Source organism: Equus caballus, chromosome 19 (genome assembly GCF_041296265.1).
Source record: "Equus caballus isolate H_3958 breed thoroughbred chromosome 19, TB-T2T, whole genome shotgun sequence".
Lineage (NCBI taxonomy): Eukaryota > Metazoa > Chordata > Mammalia > Perissodactyla > Equidae > Equus > Equus caballus.
This window is the reverse complement of record NC_091702.1, coordinates 58,556,973-58,584,705: the sequence shown is the minus strand read 5'-3', so window position 1 is coordinate 58,584,705 and position 27,733 is coordinate 58,556,973. Positions and strand designations below refer to the sequence as shown.

At 35.4% G+C, this 27,733-nt stretch overlaps 1 protein-coding gene across 2 annotated transcripts in view; it reads right to left on the bottom strand.

The window, feature by feature from the left end:
• Positions 1 to 9,554: 9,554 nt before the first annotated feature.
• CIP2A (cellular inhibitor of PP2A) overlaps positions 9,555 to 27,733 on the bottom strand; it is a 35,030-nt gene continuing 16,851 nt past the window's right edge. For both annotated transcript variants that reach the window (XM_001503233.7, XM_070242844.1), the window contains exons 10-21: positions 27,175 to 27,334; positions 25,457 to 25,598; positions 24,284 to 24,383; positions 22,621 to 22,739; positions 20,187 to 20,382; positions 19,617 to 19,691; positions 19,409 to 19,519; positions 18,187 to 18,383; positions 15,976 to 16,089; positions 15,653 to 15,735; positions 14,780 to 14,919; positions 9,555 to 13,728 (exon numbers count right to left, since the gene is read on the bottom strand). In XM_001503233.7, coding sequence (XP_001503283.1) covers positions 13,558 to 13,728; positions 14,780 to 14,919; positions 15,653 to 15,735; positions 15,976 to 16,089; positions 18,187 to 18,383; positions 19,409 to 19,519; positions 19,617 to 19,691; positions 20,187 to 20,382; positions 22,621 to 22,739; positions 24,284 to 24,383; positions 25,457 to 25,598; positions 27,175 to 27,334 — 1,608 coding nt within the window. In that variant the 3' untranslated portion in view covers positions 9,555 to 13,557. The remainder of the gene's footprint in view (positions 13,729 to 14,779; positions 14,920 to 15,652; positions 15,736 to 15,975; positions 16,090 to 18,186; positions 18,384 to 19,408; positions 19,520 to 19,616; positions 19,692 to 20,186; positions 20,383 to 22,620; positions 22,740 to 24,283; positions 24,384 to 25,456; positions 25,599 to 27,174; positions 27,335 to 27,733) is intronic.

The following is a 27,733-nucleotide window of genomic DNA, read 5'->3' as shown; positions in this document are numbered from 1 at the left end:
TGCCTCAATAGTGGGGAAAATTAACCCCAGACTAAGCACTGTGCTGGTTCTTTATAACAAAGCTAAAAATCTGAATCTAAAGAATCAGTTTCCAAGTAACTTAATTGCACCTCAGAAAAAGACTCAAAAATATTTACACAACACAAATATATCCAGCACCCAAAAAGCTAAAATCCACAATGTCTGGCATCCAATTAAAAATTACCAGGCATTCAAAGAAGCAAGAAAATACAGCTTAAAATAAGAAAAAAAATCAATAAAAACTGACCTAGAAGTCTCATGAATGACAGAATTAGTAGATAAGAACATTACAACAGTTATTATAAATGTATTCCATGCGTTCAAGAAACGAGAAGAAAGATTGAACATGATAAATAGAGCATGGAATAGTTGCTCTGGTTCAAGAAATGTTAACCGCAAGATGAGTAAAATCATGTGGCTCAGTGAAGCATTGTTTGAGAATTATTGCTCTAGGCTATTGGAAGCCATTGAAGACTTTTCAGCAAAATTTGACATGAAAATAGTAGTATTTTAGGAAGATTGAATGGTTAGTGGGATTCAGGGTGGAACTGACCGAGAGGCCAGGAGCAAAGATTTTAGGTGGGAGGTAACTGTCACACAACAACAGGAAAACAAGATTTGGGCCTAAAGAATGGCAGTAGGAATATGGAGGAAGGGATTGCTTTTTCTTTTTAATTCACTTTTGTTACTAAGAGCACCTAGTTTACCTGGCAGGCTAACCATTTACAGGGAAGGGTTAGTGGTGCTGTCTCTTAGGATAACTTTCAAAGTCTACGGGATAACATTCAAGCCCCGTTTCAGTAAACTCTTAGAGCTACACTAAGCGTCTTAGAACAATGTAAAAGAAAGCCATTATCTCTGAAATTTCATGAATACCTGGTCTTTATTTTAGAGATAAGAAACAGAACAATTTATATTGTGTGTGAAAATTAGTGTTGTAATGGTGCTTGGTTTTAAGTATAAGCTGATTGATTGACTGGGGTGAAACTTTGTGACAAACCAAGTTACGAAGGAAGAGGAATGGAATTCAGCAGAGGAAAGTATATGAGCAAAGACACCAAAAAGGAAAGAAGCAACTTGGGAAATGGAAGATGGTGAATCAATGGTCAAGAGCAGTGGGTCCAACAGTAATAGAATGCAAGCCACATGTGTAATTTTAAATTTTCTAGAAGTCACATTAAAAAAGGTAAAGGGAAACAGGTGAAATTAATTTTATTAATTAAACAGGAAATATATTTTATTTAAACCAATATATCCAAAATATGTAATCAATCTAAAAATGATTAATGATAAATTTTACATTTTTTATATATAAGATGCATACATATTAATTGGTGTAACTTTTACCCTTGTAACATGTTTCAGTTTGGACTAGCCACATTTCAAGAGCTCAGTAGCTACTACATGTGCTTAGGTCCCTCTAGGACCAGTCCAAACTGATTCCATCTTATCAACAGAAGGTTAAAGTTGTTATTTGGGGGCAAGCCAAAAAATGCAAGCTACGTAGCCAGAGCATGCACAGAGGAGAAAATCTTGACCTGAAATAATATCTGGAAGCAAAGATTCTCTCCCTAATGGAACCGAAATGACTGAGACATGACTGGAATGTGAGAGTCACACTCTTATCAGAAGTGAGGGGTCCCTTGCCTAGGAAGAGCCGGTGTTAAAGCCCCTTCCACACCTCACCATAAACGTTTAAAGCCCTCCAATCAAAACCTGCCCTGCCAGCACTTCTGCTCGCCAGCCTGTTCCCCCCAACATCTTAAATTTTGCCCCGAGCCCCGGATCAGGGAGACAGATTTGAGATTTTGGCTCTTGTCTCCTTGCTGGTTGACCTCGCAATAAAGCCTTTTCTTTTCTCAAAAACCAGTGGCATAATAATTGGATTTCTGTGCACAACGGGCAGAGAACCCCCTTTTTGTGAGGTAACAAATCTAGAGATGGAGAGACACCATACATTCCTAGATTAGGCGGTAGAGAGAGGTTCTAGGTAGAGAGCCAAGTAGATCTTTACAAGAAGCATTTTTTTTTTTTTTAAACTTACTCTGAAAAAGGTAGACTTGTAAATTTGAGGAGATTTTTGAAAGATTCCTGCTTTCTATTCATGGGTCACTAGCAGAGCACTTCCTGTCATTAATCCAAGGAGTCCTGGGAAATACGTGATCCTTTTCCAGCTGCTGCTTGAATGACCACCCTGCTCAGTAACAGAATACTAATGAGACGCCTGGGTTCCTTAAGAAAGCCGAATGCTAGCAATCATCAAAGCGCGTATCAGAAAACTCCAATTGCACGTGACGATAAAACACGATGTCAGCCACATTAATTCCTTTAACTCACAAAAAGGAAATTAGACCGGTCTATTTGATAGTACATTATCTTCCAATAGGTTTATCCTTAGAAGGATGCCTGATAAAAACTCTAGCAAACCAATGACATCCAAAAGTAAATTAAAATCACTTGGTCTTCCGTTAGTTCAAAAAAGGTGAAGTATTCAATTATTATTAAACTGGAAACTGGTTTAATTTTCTTAGTTTTTATCAAAAAGCCATGCGGTAAGACATACTGTTTACTAATTATCCTCTTTACACACTGTTCCTAAAATTTACAGCGATTGGTATAAGCGATCATTAAAGCAAGGTGAGAAGGAAACTTCATTTTCTTTTTGAGAAGGCAACATTTGATGACATGCTTCTGGCACTTGAGTCACTTCAGCAATATCCCACTTAGCAGATTCCTATGGCTCACTGGCCAGAACCACGGCTCAGGACTAACTCCTAGTGTCAATAGATGATGGAAAGCAAGTATAGAATTTTGCTTTCCCACACTGTAGAGTTTATAGTTCTTTAAGAAAGAACTCATCCAGGTAAGGAGGGGTTGACATGAGTGACGGGTCAGTCCGTCTCCAGAACTACAAATAGGAGATGTCAGTCCAGGTAGCCATAACAAAAGTTAAGTATTTACAAGAAGGACCGTTAAGCTGCAGTGACCCAAGGGCAAGTGAAGGGTGTCAAGGTGGAATCCTGAGTCCCCATGTCCCAAAGTTTCCAAAAAGGGGACTTACCCTGTACCTGAAGAAGGGACCATATTAAAATGTACACTTCGGTTCCAATTCAAAATAATTGGTTAGGGTTATTTCTATGCATAATGACATTCCCTTTGTTGTTTTTGTTGCCTCAACAGATAGCATTAGCAGACAATTACATGTACAAGATAGGAAGGAGGGAAAGGATTGGTGACACCTGTGTCTATCCCCTTTAATTAGAAGAATACAAGTTTTTCAAGAACAATATCCCACTTAGCAGATTCCTATGGCTCACTGGCCAGAACCACGGCTCAGCAATCACCACTTGCTCCTCTTAGAAGTGACGTATTTGCCTGGTGAAACTTGGGAGAGCCTGACATCCACGACTACATCTTTCTGGAGGCAGGTTACTGTTTAGAACCAGAGTGCAGGTCCATCTTTCTTTCTCTTGGACCCGTCTGTCCCTAAGTGAAGCATATTCTCCTCCTCAGTTATTCTCCCATGTGGTAAATACAACTGGCAGCCCTTCTCAGAGTGGGGAGACATTTACTGCCTTCTCCCTGATGACTGAGTGGGAAAATTTAAACTGGGATAGGACGGAGGCTGGCTTGCCAACTTCTGAAGTTCAGCTTTTCCATTAAGCTAAATCTGTATTTTGACTTCTGCCTGGTGTTTTCGTTTGTTCTTAATTAAATATAACCCAGAGAAAAGGAAGGGTGCATGACAGCTCCTCAAAAATCTCTAACAAAGAGAGTAAAACCACAGGGACCCCTTTCTCTGAAAACTACAACCTATGAGGACTACATGAATAATATCTAATAAAATAAAACTAAAATGTTGGAGGGATCACAAATAAGAATAATTTCTGGAGGCAGAAAGGAATATGAGTGTAATAGTCAGGATTCCATCAGGAAAGCAGAACCACTATGAGTATCTTGGGCTAAAGGGATGTATTATAGAAATAACTGGAACAGTGTGGAAGATGGTCCTCCCTAAAAGGAAGCTGGAGGACCAGAGACTAGGCAATAGCTAACCTCCTGAAACTCTGAAGCAAGTTTGGGAGCTTGAAAATACGGGCAGCTGCCAGAGGGAGACGGTGAAGGAAAGCTGGTGATCTATAGAGAGCTGCTGCCTCCATGGCTGGTGACGAGTCTGGGGCGCTGTGGGTCGGGATCAGCCAGTGGGAGAACAGCTGCATTCAGAGCAGGACAGAGAGAAGACAACCCGGAATCCCCCGGTTTCTCTGCATCTTTCTCTCACCACACCTAACCATGGAAACCTTCGGAAAGTAATGACGGCTGCTTTGTTTCTGCCTTCCAAATCTTATGCAGTTGCTTTTTTGACTAACTCTAATCCTAAGCCTTAAAAAGGGGTTCTGGGAAATATAGTTGCAGCCATACTAACTTCCACATAAAGACAACAGCAAAATCATGCTTCCACTTAAAATGATTCATCTATCTCTGTACAACCATAACACACCCTCTCCTCAGAAGATGCACAGTTCCTCAGTCATGTGTGCTGTCCATTCCTCTTTGGGCTGAATCACACTGCCCCACTGATATCCTGTAACCTAAATTCCTGCATATTCTTACACATCTTATAGATAAGAGGAATGGAAGATGGGAGAAAAACAAAGACAAAGAACTGAAATTGAAAGAATACATACATTCATTTCAAAGTTGGGATGAAACACTTATAACTACTACCATCCTTGTTTTCGTAACTGGACATGTGGTCATTGCTGGTATTTCTAACTTCCTTCTAAAACTACCCATTCCATATCCTGCTGTCTTTGGTAAACCTTCACTGGGTCATAGTTTGCTGCCTGCTGGGGTGATGCAAACTGTCATTCCTAAAAGGTCTGGGTCATTAGCAGTTAACGTAGTTTTCCACTAAATTTTGTCACAGACATAGGAGTACTGAGAAGCCCCCCAGGGGCTCTCTTGTGTTCCAGGCATGTTCCATTGTATGGACGTAACAGTTTATCTATTAAACCACACTTGGTTGTGGTCTATACTTCTTTTTAGACATTGTTGGATTGAATTTGCTAATTTTTGTTGAGGAGTTTGGCTTCTATGTTAATGAGATGTTGATCTGTAGCTTTCCTTTTTTGGAATGTCTGTCTGGTTTTGGTATTAGGGTAATGGTCACCTCATAGAATGAGAGGATGTAATTATTCCGCTCCTGTTTTCTACAACAGATTGTAGACAATTAGTGTCATTTCTCTCAAATGTTTGCAGAACTCACCAGTGAAACCATCTTGGCCTGATGCTGTTTGGCAAAGTTAGTGATCATTGATTTAATTTCTTTAATAGATACAGTCCTTTCAGATTATCCATTTCTCCTTGTATGAATTTTAGTAGCTTGTATCTTTCAAGAAATCAGTCCATGTCATCTGCTAGCAAATTTGTGGGCAGAGATGTTCATAACGTTCCTTTATTATCTTTTTCATATTCATGGGATCAGCAGTGATGACCACTCTTTCATTTAGTGGGCCTGCGCCTCTGGCTGTAACCTTTACAAGCGCTTCTCAGCTTTCTTCTCTTAGGTGAGACTTCAAGGCTGTAAGAGACTGGAGTTAGGTAATTTTCCTTCCCCCAGGTCGATAAAGCTCCAGTTTTCCCCTTGTTGGCTAAGCCTCTATTATGGAAAATGCACTAAGCTTATTTTAAAAGGGTTACTTTTCCCTCTCTCCCTGGCCAAACATGAGGGAAATTTTCTCTGATCTTCACTATGGAACCTGGTGGGTGCCCAGAGGTAAACTGAGGAAAGTATAAAGTATAGGGGCTCCTAGGACTTCATAACTCTAAAGCTAGTTCACACAGCCTCTATTGATTTGTCAAAGGTCAAGTGTTCCTACCATGCTCCCACTCCAGGTAAGTTGATCTATATTGTCTACATTCATCCATCTCTCCAGTTTTCAAGGTGGTGGTTAGTCCTGTGACCTCAATTCTCTGATGGATCAAAGAAAAGTCACTGATTTTTCAGTTTGTTCAGCTTTCTTCTTCTTGTGAACATAGGAGAGACAACTTCCAAGCTGGAAATTGGAAGCCCATGTATCTTTCCTTGAATTTTGCACCATGTGATTATATAATCTATTCCTTACCTGCTATCCCCTCCCCAAATAGAGAATCGCACTTATAGTTGTTAAAATTAAGGCAATACTATCGCCTGCAGCATGGGACAGATTCAAAAGAGACATAAATACATTTGATTAATATGCAATTACCACTGAACTAACTTACAGAGAAACACAGCCTCTGTAAATATTAGCAGAACGATCAGAAGTTAAATATCCACCCAAGCATCAGAGCAAATGAGATGTTTTACTACTTGGATCAACCCACAACATCAGTAACTCAAGTCTGTTATTCAGATGAGTAGCTCAGAGAGAGCAGCAGCTAGAGTCATGGCTTCAATTAGTCTAATCTCAAGGGTATTTGCATGAAACGCCACTCAGACTAAATAGTTCAGGGTGACCTTGCTTATTCCCTTATTTTTATTACACAGCCGGCCTCAAACATCTATTACCATGTTCTCTCTCCTCTTGATTCTACACAAATTTCCAATATTCTTGTAACCTTTCCCTGACATTACTACTAAAGGCTTATATTACCTCTGTAAGCACAATGCATAAATCTTTACTTTGGGATACATGGCCCTAAACATTTCTGCACTTTTTAAAAGAGGGTAATATGAAAATGACATTTCTAAATAGAAATATTAACATAGAATAGGAAAAGTCTGTATTAAGTGGAAAATAACTGTTATTACAATTATGTAGCTTAAGGAGCCACACATCTTTTTAAAGCTTGTTTGCTTAGTGTCCATAAATCTGTCAAAAGAGCTAGGAATATAACAGGATCCCTGTCTTACACATGTTTTGTTATTATAATCTGGCAAACTTTTCTCAACTATGCCTTTTCCTCATGATCTCTTCCAGGAAACTAAAGAAATAACCATGTACAACTGCATAATAAATTCTGTAGGTATATTTATCAGTTAGAAAGGCTATGACATCCAAGAGAAGGCTGATTTAAAGTACGAAAAATGCTTCTTCCAAAGAGAAAAATGTTTACTTCACACTGCTTAGAACACCTACTTAATAAAAATAAATCAAGTAGGAGAGCAACCTAAATTAGCTTTGGTCAATAAAACTGTTACCCTAGGTTGTAGACAAGAATACTTTCAAGATGGAACACCTAGCACTAACCTCACCACCCTGCACTACTCTCGAAAATGTTCATCTTCCTTTCTACAATCAACCCTGGCATACAGATTTGACGAGGGGAAAGAAGAAATCAAGGACAAAAGAAATAAAGGTTTTTATTCCACTCCCCTTCTATAAGGGAGATAAAGACTTACTGAAAAACTATTAAAAGGCATGAGCTTTAGTTGCAATTTTTAAAAAACATAAGAATACTATAAAGTATGTATTATCCTCATTTTACGGATGAAACTTTCTTAGATAGAGCCAGAAGTTAAATTTAGATGTGGTTACAAAATTCATGTTTTAAAACATGGTTTTAAAAAGTTAAAATAACATTTATTTAAAATTTTAGAGTGCAAAAAAAATCATAATTTCATTACTCAGAGGCAACCATTATTCACTGTTTATAATACACATTATCAAACAAATTTATACACACCTGCATCTCATCTTAAAGATATACAGATATATGAATCAATGTTTAAGAATAGTTTGGTTTTTTGATTTTTCCACTTAACACACTGAGAATCTCTTTCCACGTACTTAAGTATTTCAACCTTTTTAAAAAGGTTGCATATTATTCTTTTGAATGACTGTACTTCACACTGATTAACCAAGCTCCTTGTTTCCAATTTTGTGCTATAAAAGACAGTGTTGCAACGACCATTACTGTACCTAAATCTTAGTGCATATTCTTATCGCCTTAAGATGAATTCCTAGAAGTGAAATTGCCTATAAGACGTTTATTTTTTCATCACGTATCAGTTTGTTTCTGAACCATGGGGCCTCTTTTCTGAACATGTAGTATAAAGTTTCAATATCTTTTTGAAACCCAAGGGGCCTGGGCTCACTGTTCTTTAAGAATCCTTTCCTTTCTAACATGCTCTGATTAACGGTGGGTTTTATACAAATTAGTTTGTAGTAGTTAATACTAGCCCTTATTTGTGGGTAAATGAAAACCCTGCCTAATTGAACACGAACAGTGTTGTCTTTGCCTAGGGTTACTCATGAGCCTTTTCATTTGAAGTTTGAGAAAAGCATAAGGCTACTCTAATACATTGTATCTTTTGGCTGTTTGAGATAAGTGAGATGAAATGTAACTTGTGGAATAACAGTGCAGATAATATAACAGAGAGGCAGAATCATGCTCACTGCTAAATCCCTGCCAAATGCTCAGCTACTTAGTGGAAAATTAGTTTTTAATAACATAATGAAACTGTAACTCAAGATACTCTATTGACTTTGAAAATGTCCCTCTCTTACGCAGCACCCGGCACCGGCTGGACCTTACATAAAAAGCCCTTTGCTATGTATCCCAGGGATTATTCATCTTCTTTTGAGATACCAAGAGCATATAAACACAGGGTCCTTGGGGAATTAGATAACTAAAAAAGTGCATTTAGTTGGGAGGAAAGATACTTCTCATATTTAATGACCTTTATGAAGGGCTATTTGTAGCTCAATGCGCAAAAAGCTGGGTTCTGAGAATTATGGTACTTCTCATTCATGGTGATAATTAAGTTCTCTCTAGGGTAATACTGAAATGTTTAGATGAACACAAGCATAAACAAAACAGGACAGGAAGAAAGTGAATTAGCTATAAAATGCTGAACAGAGTAAGACTGTATACAATTTCAAAGTGATTTGCAGATTCAAAGAAACTCATGATTTTTATAATGTTTCCTCTCAATTTATGGACTACAGAGGCATACAATTCAAGTACTTACCAGGCTCATTACCTACATTACAAAAACTAAATAAACCATCTACCTTTTAAAGGCACAGGTCATATTATTTACTTGTTTATTTGGTTTTAATTATTTTTAAAAAAATTATCTTAAATGTAAGCTCAGTGAATGCTGAAAATATACAATTAGCTTTTTAATCCAAAAGACTTACTTATCATTATGGGTAATATGCATTTAATATTTATTTATTTATTTTTGGTGTGGAAGATTGGCCCTGAGTTAACATCTATTGCTGATCTTCCTCTTTTTGCTTGAGGAAGGTTGTCACTGAGCTAACATCTGTGCCACTCTCCCTGTATATTGCATGTGGGACACTGCCATAGTGTGGTTTGATGAGTGGTGTGTAGGTCCATGCCTGGGACCCAAACCCGTGAACCCGCGCCACTGAAGTGGAGTGTGTGGACCTAAGCACTATGCCACTGGGCTGGCCCCTGCATTTAATATTTATTGGCGATCAATGAGAGAGCCAAGGCAAGTGACCAAAATCTTACAATTTAAATGAGCAATTTTCAAATTAGGGGGTTTGGGAAGGAAAATAATATCCAAGGGGTCCTGTAGTTTAAAAAAATCTTTAATATGCTTAACATACCTCTTATTTTCTTAAACTACAGAAAGTAAATCTCAAATTCTTAGCTTGTGAGAATATATACACACAAAAGTAGATACTCTATTGTCAAATTATAAGTACTATATTTTAATTCTGTCAAAGATGTAATAAATGATGCAATTTAGATTGCTTTTCCCAGTATACCCTATTACCAAAATGTTCAATTTTCCCCCTTTAAAAAGTAAAAGAAAATAACCATTTGGCAACTATCAGAGTTACAAATGATTTGAACAAGAATTATAAATGGACACTAAAACTAGGGGTGAAAGTTGTAAGATACAGGATATTTGTAGTATCTCCCCACAAGTTACTTATTATTTTCAAAGGGAAAAATAGTAATGTTACACTGAAGGCACTACTTGGTGTGTATTATTGCACGCATATAGGTAAATATATTATGGTGCTGACAGCCACGGTATTTCCACATAATCGTTTAAAGCAAAAGTTATAACACTGTTTGGGAGTTAGTAAAGTATATAGATATATGTGCCAACTATACCATAAAGGATGAGGAGAGGATAAACAGACCGACAGAGCTGCAAGGTTTCTACATTTTGTATTAAGTAGTATAATATTAACTCTAAGTGGACTGTGAAAGTTAAGAACTTATTTTTCAAAATAGATAAAAAAGCAAGACCCAACTATATACTGTTTACAAGTCATGTGTTTTATATATAAAGACACAGTTAAAAGTAAATTGATAGAAGGATATCAGGACAACAGAAAACATAAAAAGACTGGAGTGCTTGTATTAATATCAAATAAAATAGAACTCAAAACAAAGATTACCAAAGACAAAGAGACACATTTGTTAATGATAAAACGGTCAATTAATCAGTAGGATATAACATCGAACAGCAAAGTTTAGACTGCTCTTGTAAATGAAGTTTTCCTGGAACACAGCTGTGCTCACTGGTTTATGTACTGTCTGTGGCTGTGTTCATGCTACAACTGCAGAGTTGAGTAGCTCTGTGACAGAGACCGTATGTCTCACAAAGCCTAAAAATATTTACTACCTGGTCCTTCACAGGAAATGTTTGCTGACTCCCGTAAAAGAATTAAGTCACAAATGGACAAATGTTTGGTCCAATAGTAGGTAAGTCAAAAGCAAAATTGAAAACACAATTCATAACCATTTGAAAAGAGAAAAAGAAAGAATCAAATTAAAATAAGGTTATAAGTTTTAGGGAATATATGTTAATTAGAGGTACCTGTAACATATGTGAATGAGTCTCAGATAGAAGTTGAAATTCAAACACATTCTCATTTAACTAACAGTCCTAACTCAAGACAGAATCTCCATACATCCTTAACATAAATAAGTCTTTACAACATATGAGTAAATAAAACTAAAAAGGGCACTAATCTGACAATTTCCCCAAAAAACACAGAATTAAGTTTTAATGAGTATTTTTTTTGCCCTGACATTAAATAGTTTAGTATAAACTCAAATCAGCCAAACTTTCAAAGAAGTCTATACGCATTCAAGTGACAAATGTAAATGGTCAAAGAACTTGTTAATGTACACTTGAATACAAACTCTTCATAGCAAAACTATAGAGAATTTCAATAATTCTAATATAATCATACCTTTACTTAGTTTGGTTTCTCCATTAGAGCATGGGCATACATACATAGAAATCCTTTATGGTGGCTCAACCTTGCTTAAAATAAAACTTTTCTAAAAAGAATACACACACTGTTTTTTTAAATCTGAGGTACATAGAAGCAAAAGCAAAAAAAAGTACTCAATATACCAAGGTTAAGAAAAATAATAGGTGGGGCTGGCCCCGTGGCCAAGTGGTTAAGTCCAGGTGCTCCGCTTCAGTGGCCCAGGGTTTCGCTGGTTTGGATCCTGGGTGGCAACATGGCACCGCTCATCAGGCCATGCTGAGGAGGCGTCCCACATGCCACAACTAGAAGGACTCACAACTAAAATATACAACTGAACTGGGTGGATTTGGGGAGAAAAAAAGAAAAAAGAAGATTGGCTCAGGTGCCAATCTCAAAAAAAAAGAAAAAAATTTACAAAAAAAAAGAGAAAAACAATAGGAACAATATGAAAGATGCTACAAGAGACAGAAAGACTAGGAAAAATGGAAGTGGAGAAGGATGATGATTAGATTCACCTTTAAAGCTAAAGTATGGTTTTTCTTCTTCAGAGAGAGGAGACTAGGCATAACAGGTTAAAATTGGGGCATTAGAAAAAGGCTGGTAAAAAATATATGGAGCCTGTGCCTCTATAGGTCTTTAAGAATATGCAAATTGAGTGGTTTAAATAAATGCATACTTGCAAGAATGGAGTAGATCTGCACTGTCCAGTAGGATGGTAATTAAAATTTAAATTAATTAAAATTAAATAAAATTATAAATTCAATTCTTCAGTTGCACTAGCCATGTTTTAAGCGCTCAACAGCCACATGTGGCTAAAGACTATGATCCTGGACAATGCAGATAAAGAACATTTCCATCATCACAGAAAGTTCTACTGAGCAGCACTGGGCTGGGCTCAGTGTCTTGAGAGTGTCCGAACTGTAAAGAGAGTCTGATTTTCCCTAGAGCTTTTGGTTTGTTTATTTATCTTATAGAACTTTCTGTTTTTTATTTTACAGAGACATTTTGTTCTTCAGTCATAGCTATCATATAAGCATTTTTTTCATATTAAATTAAAAATGCGTGCAGTTTCAAAAGAGAAATAAAATATACTCCTTATAGAACAAGAAGTAATTTAAAATGTGTTACAGAACAAGTAGTAATTTAAAATGTGTTACTCTGTATAATGTTCTTTTTTAAGATTTGCAGAACTGTACAAAATATATTCAGATATATAAAACTATTATAGTTTGATATTATTTAATGTAATTGGTGAATTACAAAAATATATTTAATTTCTAAACATAAATCAGATATACCATGGTTGAAAATAGAAGAAACCTAAGATCATGCAAGTTAAATAGAGATAGAAATAGTAAAGAAAATACCAAGTAAAATTAATGGTTGTAATAGTATAGCAATAAAATCAACCAAAATATTGATATAAAAACTGTTTAAACACTACTTACAACATGTGATTCACACGAAGAATAATGAAAAATTCCCTTGTAATAAAGAAATAGATGAATAAAGATATTTAACCTACGCTTTAAAATTAAATGGCCAAATTAAAAACTATTTAAATCAAAGACAAACATTAAAAGCAATTTATATCAGAATTAACAGAAAATAATAAATTTCTGAAGCAAGGGCAGAATCCAAGTGATCCTTATGTAAAATCATAAGAAATTCCTAATTGAAAATTATATGGGTGGGTCAACATGAAACATTTTAAAAAAAGAAAAGCTAAAGCTAGGCTTATAAATAATTCTCCAAGTTTTTATAGTTTTTTATGCAGTCATTTAACACATCAGCTATTTTCTAATTTTATACATTATTTCTATAACTAATTGCATTCTTTTCATATTTAGAACTTCTGCCATTTATCTTGCTGCAGTTTAAACGCAGGAATACAGTTAAGTTCACTGATACCTTCTCTTGTGTTACTTTAGAGAAAAATTTCTCTGACAACATCACACCTTCTCTTTTACTAGTAAGTGAATTTTCAACTTATTAATTTTTAGGATTGCTATATCAAGAAAGTTTGATTTTAAAATCTAAATAATTACAAATGAGAATAAATTAAACCAGCCGAAGATTGGAAAGCAACTAAGGAAAAGGAAAATATCTTAAAAGAAATAAGAATGAAGGTTAAGAAGAATATTTTAATGTAAGAACCAAAGAAAGCTTTAAGCAATAAAAGCCAGAAACAGGAAGTAAAACTTTAAGGCCAAATAAAAACATGTATCAGATTAGGTTTTTTACTAAATTAATAATTAGATAATAACTTGCTATTGTTTTAGAGTCACAAATTACCTTCCCAACCCACCTCCCCCAGTAGATAAATACGTAATGTCTATATACTGAGATTCACTGTTTCTGGACTTATTTTCCCGCCACTTAAGCTGTGGATCATTGCTATCATATGAGAGTGTTTGTTCAACTCCTCTTGCTGAAGTTTCACCAGCGACTCTTTCTCTTCCAAACGACCTTCTAATTGGGCCTTCTGAACTTCTAGAGAGGAAGCCTAAGGAATTGGGGGAGGGCAGGGGAAGAATTGAGGAAAACAACTTAGCATATTTTCTCTTCACAGACATTTTAAGATGTCCTTATTTTTTATTTATAAGACAGCCATTTCAAAAGACACATAACAAATATGTATTATATTTTAGTTAACTAAATTATATAGTGAGTTTAAGATAAGTAATCATTAAACAATATAATATGAATTGGAAAGATACATTTGATTTGTCTTTTTAAGTTAAAGTGAACAGCTAAAATTTTGCAGAAAACACTAGATATTACTATTTAGAATTACCATTAAGATAACGACATTAAAGCAGAACCAGGAAATCAGTAAATGTGGCATAAAATTTTATGCTTCTTCTGTCACTTATGCTGTATAGTTGTTCAAACAGTCTTTCAATCCAGGCCTGCTCTCATCTTCCTGGCGGTAGACGGGCCAGAAAGCACTATTATAGCTATCAGTCTCAAGCAACCAGGATAATGTATGTAGAAAGACCACTGGATTTAGGTTCAGAATATATGCCTACTCTTCCACTTAGCTATGTGACTGACCTTGAGCAAGTAACTTAATCCAAGACTGTTTCAGTTGTAGGTTGAAAATATTTATTAATATTTTATATTAACATGTTTGTTAGAGTGAGGAAGATTAAGAGAAATGTTTCATAGTCCTTTCAAAATGATAAAATTCTAAATAAATATGAATCACTATTATTATTATTACTATCCCTATAAGTAGAGATGCAGCTATACACCTAGATAAAGCTACCTGAAGGTGACAGCAAGAACTAGGAACGCTTTTGTATCCTTTGCCCACTTCAAAGCAGTAAATGCTGCCACACAGTATATCTTCAATGTTTGATGATTGTGGGAAATACATGTTTTCACATTGTGAGAGAGCTCTCATAACAAACAACTGTCAAACCATTTTGAGATCCTAATATCTTCTAAGTAAAATTACTAAAGAAACAGAACATTAATTTATCCAAATTCACCTTTCTCATAAAATAAGACTTTTTCATTTCATTGTAAATGAGAACTCAGCAGATTCTTACCTTAATGCTCAATTCTTTTCTTATCTGTTCCGTTCTGTTTAATTCTTTTCTAAGGAGGTCAATGGTTTCTTCCTTATCTTCCTTTTCTTTTTGTAAGGCTTTAATCTTTTCTTCTTGTACTTTGGTTTTTTGTTGCAAGTCTTAAAATAAACAAAGTCAGCTATATGCTCAGAGGTTCCATACTGACATTACCCTGAAAAGGTTTAGTAGCTATTATGTTGTAAGAACAAAAGAAAGGCAACTTGGAAGATGAAGAAGTATCTTGCTGGAAATAAAAGTTTTACACTATCTGATGAATAAAAAACTATGAAACTCTTCCCCTGCCAGTATTCTAAAGAAATGCCAAATCACCATGTCTTTCCCTCTTCCTCTGTTCTAAATATAATATACAGTAATGAGAGGAAGGACAACCCTCAGAGCTTAAGGGTTAGAAAAGAAAGGGAGGGAGAAAATTATGAAGAATTACATAAGTAGACGTCTGTGCTTTAAGGAAAGTGAATTAGAACAAAAATGTTTTTGTGGATCATTTCAGAGCTACGATCATTAAGAAGCTAATCACTATAAGTTACCTAGCACTGCCACCTGCTGTTCTGTTTCTCTAAAATTTTTTATTGTAAAATGGGCAATCTTTTCCTATAACTCCAATATTTCAAAAAAATGTATGCTTTTTCAATTTGATCAATCTAACTAAAGTGCTTTGTGAAATGTTATGGCAAGAAAAGGAAAACTGCTTAGGATGTGATTTCAGGTTTAAAAAAATGAGAGAAGTAGAAAATAATGAAAAAGCAAAATAACAACCACTCATGCTTTGATTTTCTTGCAACACAAGACATGTTAAAATATAGACAATTTATTAAATAAGAAGCTACTTACTTGCTAGCTTACATTCTCTGTCTACTAGTTGGTTCTGCACTTCCTTTCTCTGCTCTTCTTTCTCTATTAGTTGGGCAATTGTTCTGAGGTTATAAAAAATTATAGAAGAAAACATCATGAACTGTATCATTTCTTTTTCTCCCCAACAAGTATTTTAAGAGAAAATTCACAAGAACAGTAATTACCCTTAAATTCTGCCAAATATGTATATTTTAAATAAGTAATAACTCCTAATTTTGTCTGTAAAAAACATTCTATATAAAGGAAATCACTTTGCTTTTGAAAAATCCAAAATAATTAGAATAAAGAATTAGAGATTTTACTTTTCATTTTGTTGCTTGAGTGACTCATTCAACTTTTTCACTGTCTCAATTTGTTTATTCAGAGAATCACATGTGATCTGTAAATCTTTATTTTTCCTTTCAGTAGTTTCACTCCTGAAAAGATAAGATGAGTTGATATTTTTATGGAGGAAAACATATAGTGGAGAAAAAAAAGTACAGTGTTTATATATCTTTTAACCAAATTGCATACAGTGCAGGTGAGAGGAGGAATGTTATGAACAAGCAGGACATAGAGAGAGTTAGATTAACTCTAAAGGACAGTAAAGATATGTTTTGGCTGACTTTGCTGGTAAAAATTACTATGAAATGGAAATGCGTGGGGGATAACCTTAGACTTAGGAATACAGGACAGATAATGTTACAGATAATATTGTATTATATAATTTGCTACAAAATACGTAGATCTATGTTTATAGCTAAGTCCAGAAACTGAAACAATTTCTGTGAAAAGATGGGGACTAAAAAAAAAATATAACAAGTCTGTCATCTTTAACCTCTTGGGTATAATATATGTTTAATTTAAAAAGTCAAATTAATGAAGAAAGCAGTTAAGGATTCTAAATTTCTCTTGTCTCTTTAACGCTCTGCATCTAACAGTCCTGCTTATTTTATCTGCAAGGTAAACACAAAAAGAATCCTTCCTAAGGCGATACTTTGACATCCAAATATCTTAGGCATAAAAGGTCCTTTTCACTTTACTAAGTACAAAGATAAACAAATGGGTGGCACTGGCCAAATGTGGCCAGCAGCCTTGTTTCATCTGTCCCTCGTAGAGTTTTTAAAATTCTAAATTTGAATGCCTTTATAGTCACTACCAATACCAATGACCTTCCCCAGCCGGCTTCATTTATTTGTTGCCCACCTGGCCCTTCAAGGCTGGAGTCTTACTTCCTGGCCGCTCAAGTACTATCTAGAACATAAGCAGGTTCTAGAAACCACATATTTCTCTTGGATCACTGCCTACTTTCTCTTACATCCTGACTTAACACTAATCGTCCACTTTATCAGGGCTGCCTCAAACAATCAGACTTTGTAAAAAGTCGTTGTTGCAAGGCGAAAACATCCTGTTTAGAAATCATGTTGTCATCACAAATTTTCTAGATGCTACACCATTTTTATTGACGGGCAAATAGGCACACAGACCTTGCAAAGTTAAAATTTTCTATATCTCTATATTAATAACATAAACACTAGAACATTTTTTCAAATCTTAACCAGTCTTAAAATATAAATTAAAACAAGGAACAAATTAACCAGAGTGTTTTTGTTTTTATTGTTTGGCGTAAAATACCTAATCGTTCCTGATCCTCCTTATAATTCAGAAGTTTTAACATTGGCCTAAACTGACAACGGAGGGAAAACAGTCTCAGACTCTGTTAGCAATAGCCCTTTTGGACGGAAACTTGGCAATCTATCAAAAAAGTAAAAGCACATACCATTTAACCCAGGAATTCACCTGTAAGAATTTATTCTAAATGACTTACAACTAAGATATAGAACTATGCACTGGGGCTTTGGGGAGGGAAAAAAAAAGGGGGGGGAAGATTGCCAATATATGTTAGCTCAGGGCGAATCTTTCCCTGTAAAAAAAAAAAAGAGAATTTATTCTACAGATATAGTCACACATACAAGTAAACCACAGGCAATGACATAAGGAGAAATACTGACTACAAATTAAGAGATGAGTTAAGCACTAAACACCCAAATTTCCATGCTATGAGGCTGAATAATAAGAAATTGTTAATATTCAACCACTTTAGATCTGCAGAAATGGCCAATTCATATGGATCAACTTAAAACGAATTATGACAACTAAGGTCACTCAGCAATTATCTTTGGAGTGCCTAACCATGTAACTAGCACTGTTCTAGGCCCTAGGGATTTGTCAGTGAACAAAACAGATGAAACTTGTCCTTGCGGTGCTAACACTCCAGATGACTACACGAATAAATAAAAGAAGTAGAGCCAACGGGAAAGAAACAAAAAGAGGCGTATTCTGTTTCCAATTCTGATACTCAGTTTGAGTAAGGAATACTTCATTTCACTATGATCTAAATTTCTTGCTATTTGCTTTATATTATGAGAACATATGAATGCTTACAAAAGAATTTTAGGGCCACAGAAAACAAATGCTGTGTGTTCATTCTAGATTCTAACCTTATACAGAAAACTTCTCCTTTATTGATTTACCTCTGAAGGAGTTCCATGTAGGATTTTGTCAGTATTTCATGTTCTTCAGCCACAGACTCTAACTTCCTGTTATGTTGAAAGAGATGCTCAATATCACTCTGGGCTCTTTCTGATTCAATCTGCTGTGACTTCAGCAACACACCAAGCTCTTCATTTTTTCTCTCAACTTCTCTCAACATAGCAGCAAGTGTCCGTGCCTAAAAGAAAACAGAATAGAGACTTTCCCGCTTTTATATAATATGCTCAGTTTCTACAATTTACCAAATACTAAGGTTTACCAAATAGCTAATATGCTACCATCTATTGGGTTATATAAAGTTTTATTAGTCACATATACTTATTACTTAGCTACTTCTAATAAAATGTGACACTGTTATAGTTTTTTATTTAATAGATTGTTCTGACAAAGACAATCTTGGTATGATCAGATTCATGGATATGCACACAATTATAGTAACATGAAGGTAGCTCTCCATATAGTACTCAGTGAAAAGGGTACAGTCCTCACTGCTAGCCGTCAACCCTAACCGTCTGCTGTGATTCATACGAAAAGTGAAAAGGATTTGACCTATAGCAAATAGTGGCAAGAACTGAGACAAGGCAGAAATACATAATATTCAGAAGGCAGAATCAATGGGACTTGGTGACTGACTAACTGTAGAAGGTAAACAGTACGATGTCTAGGTTCCTTGTTGGGAAAATTCTAAGAACATTAGAGGGAACATGCAAGAAAAAAATACATTTTAAAAAAGGGAGGGTGATAAGTTCAGTATTGGTTATGCGGAGTCTGAAGTATTTGCTGTGTATTTAAATGGAGCCATTTATAGGAGGCATTCAGTGCTGAGGAAAAACAACCTGGGCTCCGCATATAAAACTGGGGGCATCAACATTCTGGTAATGATTGAAACCACGGGCCACCTAAATAAGGGAAAAGGGCTTAGAACATAATCCTGGGAAAACCCAACACTTAAAGGTTGAGAGGTGAAAAAAGAAGCCCATAAAGGATATAGGAAAAGAATATCCATTCGGGTAGAAATGAAATCAGAAGATAACGGTGTAACCAAAATTAAAGGGGAGGGAGTTTCAAGACGGAGGGAGCAGTCATGTCAAATGCTGAGGACAATGTACTTCAATCAGAGTAACAAAGATATAACGAATATTTTGTACATGTTTTACTTCATTTATCTTCTACTAATCAGATGTACCTTTATACTGTACACACCTCTGTCTCAGCTTGAGTTCTCTGACAGCGATACTGAGCGATCAGTCTATCAGCCTGTGCAAGCGCCAGAGCTTTTGCTTCCAAAAGATCTTGCAGCCTGCTTTCTTTGGACTATAAGAAATATACCATTAATTTTGATCATTTACCAGAAAATATCTACTAAAGTTTAACTGTTACACATACTACATTAAAATACGCTTGTACTCACGGCTAATGTGGACAGTTTCATCTCATATACATCCATTATGTCAGATATTCTCACATCATTAATCTGATCCTTTACCTAGATTTTAATACAATAGTGTCAAAACCCAGAAAATTTTAACACTAAACAAAATAAAAAAATAAATGCCTACTGTGAAACTAAATCACTAAAACTTAATAAGTAACAAAGTAAAAAAATGAACGTCATATCAGGTTGTCACAAACATTTCACTAAGCTGGCTACTGCAGAGGAATATCTGGGTAAGATTTGGTATGCTTGTGGGACTTTAAAAGATATTTCTTAAGCTGACGGTGGTTGCTGTGGGGGCGAGTGGGCTGGCTGGGGAAGACCAGAGAAAGAATGATGGCTGTGTTAAAATGTTGGAATTTTATGGCTGTTTTTCCCTTACTCCCCAAACTTTCCAAAATATTGTTACTTTTTATATTAAAAGATAAGGCTTTTAACAATCAAATTTGCATCTAAAGTTGCTTAAATAAATGTTATAATTAAGGCTCATATTTACTTGGTATGTACCAGGCAGAATCCTATTTGTAAAGGCTGTTTACCACTCACCACCACTCCAGACTGAAGTTTCTCTATTAATTCCTCAATATTCAATCCTGGAACTCTCTCTTTCAAAAGTGGGGGAGTTAAACATTTTACTGATGTTGGAAAACTGTGATTTAATGATTGCAGAGGATTTCTTCTGGGCATATGTTCTGTTTCCTGTTGTCTATAGGAATTGTTTGCTGCTATACTTTCTCCAAGACTGAATGGGAATCAAAAAGAAAAAGAAATAATTACATAAAAATAGAGCAAAAGGCAGAGTTAGTACAGAATTAGGAAATCTTTTAGAATGGGTCTTTTTGGGAATATAAGTCTTTGAATATTTTTGAAATAAATCTTGCAGTCTATGATGAAGCAGGATTTTGGGAAATACCCTAAATTTGCCACAGGAAACTCTTCTACTTACAACTCTTTACAATGACAACTCCACCTCTGGTGTGGAGGCTCTAAAACTAGTTTGTGAGTGTGGACTATTTGTAAAACCTAAGTGCAGTGTTATTGATATTGGTAAGAACATCCTTCTCACCAGGGGCCACATCACCTGGCTTTAGCTATGCCTTTACCCTTCCCCTTTCTCACTCAGTTATGTTCTCACAACCTGACTTCCACTCTGCCCATTCCATTGATCTCATCTTATTCCTGCCTCAGGCCCTTCGTATGAGCTGTTCCTTTACCCAGAACACTTCTCCCACCAGATCTGCATAGTGTTGGCTCCTTCTTATCATTAGGTCTCGGTTAAAATTCACTTCTTCAGAGAGGCTCCTCCACCCATAGTAACGTCCACATTATGAAACTTATTTTTTTAAATTTGTGTCCCAACTAGAATGTAAATCTCATGACAGAAGGCCCCCTGTCTAATTTACTACAGTATCCAAAATGCCTAGAAGAGGGCCTGGCACATAGCCTAGAAGGTGGCCCTCACCAGATATTTGTTTTTTAAATAAAACAAACACACAAAGAAACCTACCTACACACCCACCCACCCACTCTGCATATAAATTCACCTGATTAAACTGTTTAAGATAATGTAAACAAAGGCATAAGTGGACATAAATAAAATAAATAGACATAAATGGACATCTGAGATAACGTCCAAAGAGAAAAGTACATAACACGAGTAAGCCAAGGACAGCCAAGACACAGTGAAACAGTCGGGAGGCCTCACATACAGAGACGAGAGGCTGAGGCGCCCACTTGCAGGGACGCTGAAGCATCCACTCGGAAGCAGGAGGCTGTGCCTCACGTAAGATTATTGCAGTTAAAACAAGCAAGCCACCACAAAACGAAGCAGCTTCACAGACCACTTCTACCATGTAAACTGAGAAGCTCCCTATTTGCCCATGTGTTTGTTAAAAAAAAAAGAAAATGAAGGGAATTTTGATTATGTGGGTCTCTAGGTCTTGTTTTCTGTAGTTCTTCATCTCTTAATTTATGACTACTTAAATTATTAATTCTGAAGATAATGAATTTGCTAAGTCAGTTACTAGAAATAGCAGAAGCTAGCAAACCTTTTCTTAAAGAACAAGGCAGTAAGTACATGTAGTCTCAGTTACAACTACAATCGTGATGTCACAGTATCAGTGTAGGCATGCGTAATACAGACAGAATGAAAATGAAGGGGTGTGGCCTTGTTCCAATAAAATGTTATTTACAAAAGCAGGCTCTTGTCTGCTGGCTATAGTTTGCCGACCCCTGGCATATGGGAATGTCTTAGCTATTTACCAACCACTTCAGTTTATTCAAACCACTTTTACAAATTCATTTATATAAACCACTTAAACTTTTAAAAATTAAAGTAGATGCCTGCTAGATATCTTGTCAACCAGTTTACAGACAGCCAAATCTGAATTTTTTTCAAACATAACTGCAAATATTCTTTTAGTTTTTGAAATTTCTGAGTATAGCACATAATTTTGCTTGGCCATTATTCCACTTTCTGATAAAATCACAGAATTTTCATTTAGGAACTCTCCTGCCCAACGCATCTCAACTTTCAGTCTATGTAGTTCTGAACCCTTGGCATTTGCTGAGGTCCCCTCCTTGGCAAATGACCCAGATCTGGACAGTGAGCTTGATGCTTAGACTTACCATTTAAACAACTGGGAGGGAAAAGCTCTTTCCATGGAAGAACTAAACTAGTAGGATATAAGCTCAGTTCAGAAGCTACTATGTTAGAAAGAGGTGGTGAGAGACAGAGAGGCATACAACCCAGATGATACGTTTAATGACATGGATCTTGTTTTTCCCTGAGTGAGTATATATCTGGCCTTTTTAGGTAATGAAATCAAATTTTTTTTTAATCATTTGAAAAATCACTGACTATTACAACGAAGTCTTCAATTCACTGATTTTCTAATCTATCTATACTGAAGACTACTAAAGAAACACAGCAGGATATTCAGGCACCACAAGAGATACATTGGAGGTGATTACAACTCACACCAAAGCAGGAAAATCTGGCAGTGGAGCAGCTTCCAATAATATTCCCAGTCCAGACTGTACTTGCTCTCTATTATCTGATGTTAAAGCAAAGGCCAAGGGAGTAATCAGGCGTGGATCCTAAGAAAATCAGAAGCCAGAAAATAAGAGGCAGAAAGAATAATGTCAGGTCTTTTAGAGTAAGGCGAGTAAACAGAGCTAAATCATACAATAATTCTAGGAAAATTCTAAAGTGCTTCTATGTGATGTTCGAATGTATTTATTAGTCTTTACCTTGTTATAAGTGTCTACACAACAAAATGAACATTAGCTTAAAAAAATCTGGCAAAGGTTTTGAATGCTTTTGATTGTGCCTATGAAAATCATGTCTTAATTTTTTTGATGAATTTAAAATAGGTCTCACCCACAACTGACTGATATTTTGAATTGTTTTATTTTTCTACCTATCATTTAAAAGAAAAACTGGCTAAAAGGAAAAATGGCCAATCATTTCCAAATTAATTAAAGTCAAAAATAAAAGTAAAATTCAAATTAACTCAAAAAATCTTAATTTAATGACTGAAACAATTATATTCAAAGTCTAAGTCCTTCCTGTCAGTAAATACTTTACATTAGCACTGTAAGCCCGACGTCATCTATTTTGAAAAACACCTCCCAGGAATTGATATAAAGTCAATTGGACTCAATTTCTAAGTTGAGTTAAGTTGTTAACAGGGGAAATATTAAGATATAAATCCTTTATAATTGTCAACATTTTACAATGTTGAGTGCCCTGTAGGTACTCAGGGATAAGCTAACACCACAGAACCATGGTAAGAGCTGGTCTTTATTTCCATAACCCCCATGGGAACCTCTCCTCACTCCTCCCATGGAGGGGGACGATTATTTCTACCTTGTAGTCAAGGAAAGCGGAACTCAGAGAGGTGAAAGAACTTTAAGTCTGCACTGTAAGTGATGGAGTCAACACCCGAACCCCATTTGTTAAGTAGTATGCTCTCAAAGCATACAAGTGGCCCCTGCCTAAGGTTTCAGTTTGGGCTTCTATCCTGTTTATACAGGCACTAGAGCCATCATTGTTATTATAGTTAACTTAATTCACACACGTTTATTAAACACTGATCTACAAGCCAGGTTTTGTGGATATTAAGAGAAACACCTAGAGCTCTCATTCAGTTACTACTATCGTCAAAATTTGTGAGTTAGCTATTTTCTGCACACACTCTCTAATCTTATTATCATTCACAAGGCCTTTTCTTCCAGATGTCTCCCTATGCCCTTAATACCCTACCTCATCAACCCCAACCAAAAACAAAAACCCCAAAACAAATACCACTCCCAACTGCATGGCACCGCAACACCAACAGAAATAAATGAAGAAACCTGAAGAATGACACAAGAAGGGAAAAGGCTGAGGAAGCCCGACTATCATGAACATCCTGTACACTAGAATCAGGAGCACTGATGTTCAATTCCTGTGACTATCTAAAATAGCTGCGTAATGAGAATACTGTAGCTACCTAAGATAATTAAGAGCTTTAAACTTTCTTATCATGGCCAATTCTAAGAGAAACATCTTCTAAAAATTAAGAATATTAAAACAGAAACATATATTAGGAAGCATTTATGTACGAAAAAACTTCAATATTTGAAGAGCTTAAACTCACCTGCAGGATTTTGTAGAAGCTTACTTCCATACCAGGAACCAACTGCTTAAGCTTATTCATCAAATCAAGGGTTTTCAAAATTACATCAGCAGCAAGTTTGCTTTAAAAATAAGTCATATCTAAATTAGATGCCTCAAAAATTCTTTAGAGCTTACTTCTGTCCATTATTCTAAAGAAAATGAAAAATCAACACCTTTGTTTTTAAACTCAAGAAGATAAAGTACTGTTTCTTTTGAAAAGTAAAAATATCAGAGACCAACATCCTTATAACCCAAGACCCAAAGAGAACAAACTGGCATTAAGAGTCTAAGTTTAGATGGTGTTTCTTTTTCTACTCTCAAATATCTACATGTTTCAACTATCTGGTTCAAGTTACTAGCAGCATCAGCAACATGAACCATTTTATTTTTAGCTTTGTCACTGGAATATCAACAATAGAGGGGAAAATTAGGCAATTAAGAATACCTAATATTTACTGAATGAATTATACTAAACTGTGTTCTCAGCCTTATATCTGAAAGGGAATACAAAAAAGTATAAAGAGATAATCCTTGTTCTTGAGGAGAACAATTAGTGACAATCATGACATTTATGAAAATGGGAAGATATCATAGCATCTAGCATTTAGCAGGTCATCAATAAAGATTTGTTAGATGGACTTAAATCATGTTAAAGGAGGGGATAAAACAATCTCATTACTATCAGTGAAAATTCATCTTTAACCATAAGTCTCAAGATGCTAAGGAAGAAGTGACTGATTTCCTTGTAATAAAAACTACCCCTGTTTTTTCATGCTTTTTTGCTTAAAAATACAAAATTAAATAAACATAAAAATAATTACTGAGACAATGTCAAAAAGCACCTTTAGAAAAGAAATGTTTAGGAGTATAAAAGTCTTAGATAACCACAATAAATTAAAACAAGACAAAACAAACCTAAACAATGAATAACAAATCATAGATGTTAATATCTTTCTTCAAAAGTATGTGATCTATGAACTGAATGAATTTTTTAAAAAAATTCGTTATCAAAATATTTTTAATTCTTTGCTACACTGTGAGTTAACAGAACATACCCAAGGACGATCCTCCAAAAGGGATGAGAGTCACTACATCTTTTGATTTTTATTAAGTTTGGCCTTAGCATTTTGCCATTTGGATTTCATATACTTACCACAATTCAGAATCTGCTACCTTTGTTCCAAATCCCAGATCAATCTTTCCATATGTAAACTGTTGTTCTATCAGAGTGGTACATTTGATAGTCGTCAGAATTTTTGCAACGTGTATTCTTAGAGTATCATCGCCACACAGAGGTACGTTTTGTTAAGGGACAGATACAAAAATTCTCAAAAGACATATTTTTATAGTACTTTACAGCATTTAGGATGATTTCACGTAAATTATCTTGTCACTGCAATTGGGGGTAATTATTGTTCCCTTAGCTCAATGACAGGTTAGGAAACTAGAGCTTGAGCATTTAAGTGACTGACAAATGGCATGAGATGGGACTGACACCAAGTTTCTGACTCAAAGGTAAAACAGGAAAAGGATCTGTCTCTCTACTAGATGCTAGTTTTTTGTTAGCAGGTATCACAATGGTTCCATAAATATTTGCTGAACTAAGGTAAGTTATTTTCTCCCTACTTCGTAAATTGTAAGTTAATCTGAGTATCTATCATTAAAAGAGAGTCAACGGGCCAGCCCTGGTGCCCTAGTAGTTCAGTTCAGCTCACTCTGCTTTGGCGTTAAGTTTGGTACATTCAATGAGAGAAGCCCAGAATATATTACAGAGCTTTCCAAGGTCAAGCAAAGTAATCATTTGTCTCTACAGCAATGGTTTTCACCTCTGGCTGCATGTTACAATCACCTAGGTAGTTCAAACAATCACAAGCACTCCCTAGGTGTTCACATTACTCCATTTAAATTAGAATCTCTGGAAGTAAGACTCCATTGTCAGTATGTTGCAAATGTTCTCCAGGTGACTCTAACACACAGCCAGAGCTGAGAATCACTGCTGTAAAGGAAGAGAAAAATTAAGCAGCAGCATCTCAGAGAAGAGATTAAACACATGTGGAGTTTGCTCTAGGGCAGGACAAAGTTGAGCAAATTCTTAACGCTCTGGGATATAACCAGGCAAATGGAAGAGATCTGGTTGAGAAATGGTGGCTCCTTGCTGATAATAATAATAAAAAAAAATCATTATTGAAATATTAAAAAATTGGACTTGGACTTCTTAGCAACTTAGAATCAGCTGATCTAAAAAAAGCTAACACAAGGAAAGACCTAAGAAAATCTGTACACAGAAGTTACGCAGTGGCAATAATTATACTCAAGGTTTTCTTTTTTTTGAAATGAGTTAATCTGCCTTGAAAATAACCGTCTTTTTTATGACCAAGTGTGATGTCATCTTTATTAAAACATTTACGGAGGTTTTAATTTTTAAAACACAAGCTAAAAGACTAAGGTAAAATTATGACAACCCTACTCATATTTCTTTATTCTCTGATACATTCCACCAAAGAATGGCACCACACATCAACCAGGGGCATCAATTAGCACCAGAAGACAGTAATAGGGCAGTTATTTTAGAATATATCTCCTAATCTCCAATTGTGATTAAAATGTCCAAATCCAAGTTTAAAAAGCATTTCTAAAAATATTCTTTAGCTTAAACATTCTACACAGAAAACAAAGAAAATAAAGTCTAACTTTTTTAGAGACTGTTCATTGAGAATTAAACTATAGTTTAAACTTCAGTTCAACAATTCTGAATACACACAAAGATGAGAAGTGACAGAATTATAAATAAACACAAAAATGCAGTAAATGTAATGCTAGGAAAAAAACAGATGGTTATTTAGTTTCCATGTTTATAACAGTAAAGGATATTTAACAAAACTTCAATGGCCTTGACCATCCTTTCACATTTTTTTCTTATTAAGGCCTCATCTAGATTCTGTTCTGTGAACTGAAGCTGATCAAGGATTGCAGGCAGCAGAATGATCACAAAACGGTCAGCTGAGGAAGAGTTAGCAGTATCTATGACATCCTGGAGAAATGACCGCCACCAATGGTTAAAAATAAAAATAAAGATGGAATACAGAATGCAGAAACAGTCATCACTGAACTGCGACACTCTCTTAAATTTCTTATAATTAGTTCAACAGTTCTTTGACCTGTCTCTCCTATTTAAATCTATCCATTTAGCCAATTTGAGGGCTAAAATGACTTTTTTCTCAAAAGGAACAATAAGCTTTTGGGCTAATCAACTGCAAACAAGACATTTTGAAATGGACTATATCTGTGATTTAAAAATTATTCTAAATTAAAAGTATGTACTTAAAACAAATACCCTGAATTTGCCAAATGTAATTATAATAATTAAATAACACTTAATACTTTACAACCACAAATAATTCCCATCAAGAATCTCAAAGGGCTTTTTAAA